The sequence below is a fragment of the Arachis stenosperma genome, chromosome 4 (assembly GCF_014773155.1).
Source record: "Arachis stenosperma cultivar V10309 chromosome 4, arast.V10309.gnm1.PFL2, whole genome shotgun sequence".
Taxonomy (NCBI): Eukaryota; Viridiplantae; Streptophyta; class Magnoliopsida; order Fabales; family Fabaceae; genus Arachis; species Arachis stenosperma.
In genome coordinates this window covers 97,180,824-97,188,058 of record NC_080380.1, presented here as the reverse complement: position 1 = coordinate 97,188,058, position 7,235 = coordinate 97,180,824, and the positions used below count along the sequence as shown (strand labels likewise).

The 7,235-nt window shown below is 32.4% G+C and overlaps 1 protein-coding gene across 1 annotated transcript; it reads right to left on the bottom strand.

Annotated features, from left to right (window-relative positions):
- Positions 1-510: 510 nt before the first annotated feature.
- LOC130973318 (rop guanine nucleotide exchange factor 7-like) lies at positions 511-3,764 on the bottom strand. Its single transcript, XM_057897794.1, has 7 exons — positions 3,161-3,764; positions 2,944-3,060; positions 2,661-2,815; positions 2,262-2,336; positions 1,889-2,179; positions 1,441-1,806; positions 511-1,202 (listed from the first exon to the last, which is right to left on the bottom strand). Exons 1-7 carry the CDS (start codon positions 3,726-3,728, stop codon positions 696-698), a joined length of 2,079 nt encoding a protein of 692 aa, XP_057753777.1. The 5' UTR covers positions 3,729-3,764; the 3' UTR covers positions 511-695.
- Positions 3,765-7,235: the final 3,471 nt, after the last annotated feature.

Genomic DNA, 7,235 nt, shown 5'->3' with positions numbered 1-7,235 from the left:
AAAACCTTATCTTGTGTTGTTCGTCCGAACCCACTTGCAGTGCATAGGCGCTAATCACATGAAAAGTATCTCCTTCCACCATAAGTTTGATAGAGATGATCTGATCACCCACCCTCTTGACATCCACTACATCCTTCTTCCACTGCTTATCCATGATAATACCTACCTCATTCCTATTCTTCACCTTTCCTGTATACCAAAGTTTGAAGCCGGAGAAATCAAACTCCTTAGCTTTTGCGTTGGCCCATTTTGTTTCTTGTAGGCGCATGATGTTAATCTTTCTCCTTGTCATGGTATCCACCACTTTCATAAATTTTTCTGTTAAAGTACCTATGTTCCATATCTCAAATCTCAATCTTCTGTCGCTCCAACCTTTACCTTTTTCTTTCTCAAAAATATCTAATTCTAGTATATAATTGGACTTTAGTTCCCTTTTTGTTTTTTGGATATAATAATTGAACTTTAGTTATTCGTAATGATTCCATGATGAAATTGAGGTTTGCGGGAACCGGGAATTAACACAGAGTTACCCCTTATTAAGAGGCATCTCATTACTACTACAATATCTGAATCCTTCTACATTTCATAATTCATATACATACAAAAGACTGATAAGATTCAAAAGAAAAGGCACAGCAATGCCTCAGCTATAAAAGATCAATAGCTTCTTTAATTTTTTTTCTTTTTTTTTTCCCTCACTCTAACCATGCCTTCTGCAGCGTATTTGGGCTAACTGCTTCTTCAGTGAAATCACTTGACTCCACATCTGTTTCAAATGCTGCCACTTCATCGCTTGCTACTTTCTCATTTGAACTCTCGTACGCTTTTCCTTTTGTGTCAATGCTAAGAAAATCAGTCAAAGATTTCTTCACCCCTACTCTTCTATGAGGACTGTTGGTATTGCTGCTGCTGCTGCTGGGAAGGAGTGGCGATTTCCCTCCCCTTACGGAACTGATCCCTTGCGCTGGAGAGAGGCTTGGCGAGCCGAAGGCTGATTTGTATGGGGTGCCTGGGACAGGCATTGAGAATGGCACTGAAATATTCTTGTGAGTAATTACACCAACTTTTGTGTGAGATGTGAACTGTCCAGAGTGTTTTGTCAAGTCATCTACGTAGAGCACGTCATCGATGCGTGCTACCATGTTAAATGCCAAGCTCTCCAGCACTCTAGAGTAGCTCTCCAGAATGGCTTTGCCAACATCCTATACAGCACAGCAATTTTGAATGACTGAGATCAAAGTTTACACCAAAACAAAGGGATCAAATTACTAGTGAAAGATCATGTCATTGGCTGAATTATCCATGAAGCAACAAAAATTCATTCAGTAATATTGTCAGCTATATGATCACTTGTGGGTAAATATTTCTTATAGCTGGAAGTTTTGTTCTTCAATGGATAATTTTGGTAAGTCTCTCTTGAAATGTAGTTTAACAAAAAACCTTGTTGTATTGGATTTTGCTCATATCTAAGGCCGTTTGAGGGAGGCCTGGGAAGCGTTGCTTTAGAGAAAGCAGAAGGCTTTCTGCTCTCTCTGAGAACAATTCCCTTTTGTCTCCATCAACCATCAGATCCTTGACCATTTCCCATGATGTTCTTGAACTAGTTCTGCCACTGGTAGTGATGTTATTGGCAGGCTTTGTGTTGATCCTTTTTCGCCAAATGTACATGGAAGCCTCCGCTCGGTTCGCGATCTCTATGGCTTGATGCTCAGAAGTTAAATCAAGGCATGCCAGCAAACACTCGGGAGAAAAATGATCTGAGGTGATGTAACGATAAATCACATCGCCCAAGCTGACTCTAGCATTCTGAATAAACAAATAGTTTGATCAGCAATTTGACAATTATTATGTTAATTTGATATTATGGTGTCTCAAAAGAATTTGATACCTTTGGAAGAGATTCCAAATAAGACTCAGGGATGTCCATTTCGGCTAAAGTAATGCTATTAATGGCCATTGCAGCTTTCAGTATTTGGTTCGAGCAATCACGCTTGTGCTGCAGCTGCTTCCTTGAATTATCATTAAGGCCACAAGGAGGGACTCTCGGCACGGGAAGCCACCATTTCTCCTCCTGTCGCTGAAGGGCTTGTCGGAAAGAAGATACACCGTCTGCATCTGGGGATAGAACGCCTTGGTCTACATACCAAAACTCTGTGTTGACAAAACTGTCAAGAATTTCCTATAAAAAACACCAAAAACTTCATGAGTGGCCAATTGTTGAAAATGGAATAATTATGTAAATTTAATGCTGTAGATCTTACAAGAAGCATGTTATCTAATTTGCGCAGGGCAGGAAGATTCACATAAAGATCTGAGCGCGGTCGACAAGTCATGACCTGATTCACATTCAAAGTTTAGCCTTCAACAGATTCTCTAACCAAATGAGAAATAAGATTAAAGAAAATGGAGAAAAACTAGAAGATAGTTTCTCCTATAGTACATGGATCAATAAAGTAAAATTATTTCAGATTCAATTTAAAGTTCAAACACCATGTCAATTTTGCATTTCATGTACAACCATGAACCATTATCAACTTTTGAATTCGAATTTCACTATTTGAGTCTATGATTATCAACAACTAATTATACAATTTCAAAATACATCATCCAAAACTGCATAACTCAAAAATCAAAATTATTTGCAAAGTGCATAATGTTACCTCAAGTTTGTTTCCATCTGCAAAGGTTTGCCAAGTAGGAATCAGCTCAACTATGTGATCACTAACAGATAGAAGCCATTCCATCTCTCTTCGCCACATTGCTTTCTTCTCGGGACGCAGGGGTTCTAGCCTCCAAAGTTGCCCGAACAAGGTAGCTGCATTTTTTCAAAACAAAGTAAAAGAAGCATATCAAACAAAGCCATTAGAGGCAAACAATTGGAGCTACCCTCGAAACGATTAATAAATCCAAATCTCAAACAAGTACATTTTTCTTCATACATACCACAAAGATTAGTTATGGCATTTGATATAGCCAATGCTGTAGGGACTCCATTTCCACAACCTGACATATCTTCTCCAAGTAACAATTTTGCAAACCTTTCCTTCATCATCTCAATCTCTAAAACTCACAATCAAAAGACAAATCAGAAAATATATACATGGCAATAATTAGAAACAAGTATTTCTCATTATTTGCATAAAGCGCAAAAATTGAATACCTGATACTGATTCTTGTTTCTCAAATTCCCCATTCCCCAAGTGCTTCTTGTTCTTACCATCTTGATTCTCCAAGTTCAATGCAGCAATTTCCTTAACCGGCCACCCCATTGAAGGTACCGAAGAAGATGAAGATTCCTCAGTGCTACTTGGACTCTTTTCTTGTTCTTCTACATCATGGGCATTGGTCGAAGATGAAAGGAACTCTGAGCTTAAAGAAGAAGAAGAAGAAGAAGAAGGTGTGCTTGTGCTCTCACGAGCCTTATTATCAGTGTCTTCAATCAAATGAGCAAAGCTCTCTTTGTTTCCCTTCTGAGAAGCTTCATTGGCGGTCACAGGCTCCATTGAAGAAGAAGCATAGATGAGAGTGTTGGTTATGACAAAAGCATGAGTGCAGCAGTGAATCCTGTTGAAGCACAAGGCTCGGAGGGACTTGGCGAAATAGAAGAGAAGAATGGAGAAAGGGTTGTTTGGATTAGTGGAAGTTGTTGTAAGAGTAAACAAAGGGGCACAGTGCTTCTTCTTCTTCTTTGGATGCTGATGGTGGTGTTGGGTGCGAGTACTATCCATAAGTTGTTAAACCATCTCTAGTAGTCTCAGAGAGTGTGTGGTGCACACAAATATTGTGGCCTTTGGATTTTCATTGCTTACTTATATGTCAAGGGTCAATCTATTACTCATCATCATAACTTCTTAATCTCTTCCAAACTACATTCTATTAAACGTGCATAATTATTACAATTAGTTTCTTAAATAATTTTGTGATAGTTTCGTAGAATAATGCTTAAGAGACAATAATACAAAATTATTTTATTTAATTTAATATTTATTATTATTTATTTATTTATTTTAGTAATAATTAAAGAATATAAAATAGGAAAATGAATGTATTAATAAAAGTAAAAAATATATATATAAATTATGACTTTTTTTATTCCCAAATTAGGATCCAATTTAAGGAAAAAAGAATATTAAAGTTTTCAAAATATATACCTATAGATTTTTTGAAAAAGAAAATATCCAATAAACTTTTAAATTTTGCAACACTCAACTTAATGTTCTTAATAAAATAAAATGAAAATAGATGAATGAAATATGCGTATATCGTTATAGATTTATTTAATTTTTTGTTCAAAATCTTTTAAATTTATTATAAAATTTGTCAGATATTTATTTCATATTTTCTTAAAAAATTATAAATCTATTGCAAAATTAGTCAAAAAATTATTATATTATCCTATATATTACTGGTTCAAATCTTTCTATCTTTAATTAAAAAAAATTTTTAATATGCCATAAAATTATATTTAATCTATTAATCGTGTTATCAAAGAAATAGCAGATTTAAATTACAAAATTACGTGTAAAATTCAAAATTTTTAAAATTAGTGAACTATATATTTTGTTAGATATATATATATAAAATTAAATATCAATTAAATTTTTTTATGACTGAATATCAATTAATTATTAATTAAATATGTATTAGAATATAAAATATATATTAAAAATAAATAAAATAATATATATAAATATACAGATACATAATAATTTATTCAATAATTATTTTTTTAGCAATTATTTTTTCTAATATTAGAGGATAAATTATTTTTTTATATATTATTATATAATAAGTTTAATTATATACGTATATAATATATAAAATAATTTTTTATATACCTTACTTGAATATAAATATCATGTTTCAAAAAGTTTATTTTTATCCAAACTTTGACTATATATATTTGATTGATTAAATGTATAATTATTTCAAATATTGTATAAAAGTTCGCAGACAAACATATTATGTAATAATAGATGAAAAAGAATAACTTACCTTCTAATTTTGGAAGAACACAGAAATGATTATCCTAAGTATTTATGTGTATATAGTATTTTTGAATGAAAATTAATTGGATATTAAAAAGTTTAAAAAATTCATAAAATAGTTTAGAATGAAGAGAAATTGCTATTTGTAAATATCTTATTTTAATGGAGCAAATGTTGGTTAACTTTTCAACATTTGCTCTGATTTTGCTTAAAGTACTACGTATCCAAGATCGAAAAAGGGTATTAATTAATGTAATTTGTTTAAAATTTACATAAGATTCAATTTCATGGGAAATCGTGTAAGCGACGCATCTGGCTATGGTGTCTATCAAATTTGTTGTTCATTATATATACTTTTTAGCCAATACATTGAATTGTTTTATAATTCAAGCTAACTCCGGTTGATTATTAATCACCCGCTGTGTAAATTAACAATTAATCAGTTACTACTATTACAGATTAGGGCAATGTCTTCACTTTGTTATGCCTGCGCTCCAATATGTCCTTCAAGGCTTCAATCAATACTAAATCCTTTTTTCCTTTTCGAGGGACCAAGGAGTGAAAAATAGTTAATAAGGAGCTTAAGGGTGAAAAGAAAATGGTTCCAAGAAATTAAACTTTTCATAAGCTCTAGTTCCAGCTTGTAATTAATGGAGAGAAGTGACCTCTAAACACTTAAATTCTTATATTTCATAATATGTATTATTTTGTCAGCCAAATTTGTAATTTCTATTCTACTAATATTTAACTTTTTTTTTTAGATAAGATCCAATGTCTACATAACATTTTAAAATTTGTTTACGTATATTTATTTTTTTTAATAAATATAGAAAATAAAATGACGCTTATTTTAAAAAGTAGAAGAAATAGCATGTGAAAAATCGTTGTAATACTATTTGGAAAATTTGAATTGTGTGGTGAAGCAGAATTCAAAACAAAAGAAAAGAAGAAATTAAAGTTGGTTGACTCTTGGGAAGACAGTGTTAGAGCCTAGAGGAAAAGGTAGCAAGGGATACCCTTATAAAGGGATGCTTCTGTCTGTAGATGTCTCATGAAAAAGGGAATCCCAAGGACCACAAAGTCATTTACCAACAGGGTTCCGGGTAATTCTTGGATTTCAGGCAATAAGCTAGGGTTCCAAAGGAATAATAATAATCAAACTGCTAAGATGGTGCATTGGGAACTATGCTTATAAATTATAATTGGGGGCCTTTGGAGGGTGGGGTTAGTTTGGTCATTTTCGTATTTTCTTTTAATCTTCATTTGTTTTAGTATTTTTCTTTTTCTAATCTCGTGCTAAGCATAGTCCATTTTAAACCTTAAATTGGTCAACACTGTACGAAGATATTAATCACTATTTTTTTTTTTGGGACTAAACACTATTTTTATTTGTTACTGATGAATATTTATAAAAAGTAAAAACGAGTAAAATGAAGCGTTTTTTCTTTTATTTTAAAGTCATTGCCATTGCGATACAAATGATCAATATTTGAAATTACGATAAAAGCAGAATGACCAATATTAAGCGTAACAATGACATAATTTAAATCCGTGTAAGCGGATCGGATTAAGTCAAATTTTGATGAATTTAAAAATCGAATCAATTAAATAGAGTTAAATTTCAATTTAGTCTTTAAAATTTAGTCCGATATTTAAAATAATTCTCACAATTTCGTTGGCTCTAATTAGAATTTTTAAATTTATAATCGACTCTAATTTGTCTCTGCGATCGTCTCTGTCACTAGAATGCTGATTTGATGTAATTGCATGACACGGTCGGCACTACTTAAATGATGGCGCATTGATTTCGCGTCCAAACCTTTTGGAGACCACGTCGTTTCAGTTTTTTATAGGGTTAAACTCTCTTTCTTTTTACTACGACAATCATAAGTTGCCAAATATCAAGAAAACCCTTACACTACGTGGTTTCTAAAGAGTTTGTGCGCGAAATCAATGCGGCGTCGTTTAAGTAATATCCACTATGTCATGCAATTGTGTTAGATCAATATTTCGGTGACGGAAATGATCGTAGGGACAAGTTGGAGCCGCAATTGTAAATTTGGGGTTCTAATTAGAACCAACGAAATTGTGAAAGTCATTCTGAATATCAGACCAAATTTTAGGGGTCAAATTAAAATTTAACTTTAATTAAATATGATCTATTTAAATTAGATAAAATTAGTATATTTTGTTATTGAATCTAAACTGATTCAAATCAATCAAATTTGAGTTGGAATGATTCGAATA

Bases quoted from the DNA above. Each gene is read 5' to 3' on its own strand.
- LOC130973318 (XM_057897794.1), bottom strand. From the start codon at position 3,728: ATGGATAGTACTCGCACCCAACACCACCATCAGCATCCAAAGAAGAAG. The intron at 3,061-3,160 runs GTATTCAATTTT...TGTGAGTTTTAG, and splicing joins GAAACAAGAATCAGTATCAG to AGATTGAGATGATGAAGGAA. The intron at 2,337-2,660 runs GTAACATTATGC...AATGTGAATCAG, and splicing joins CAGATGGAAACAAACTTGAG to GTCATGACTTGTCGACCGCG.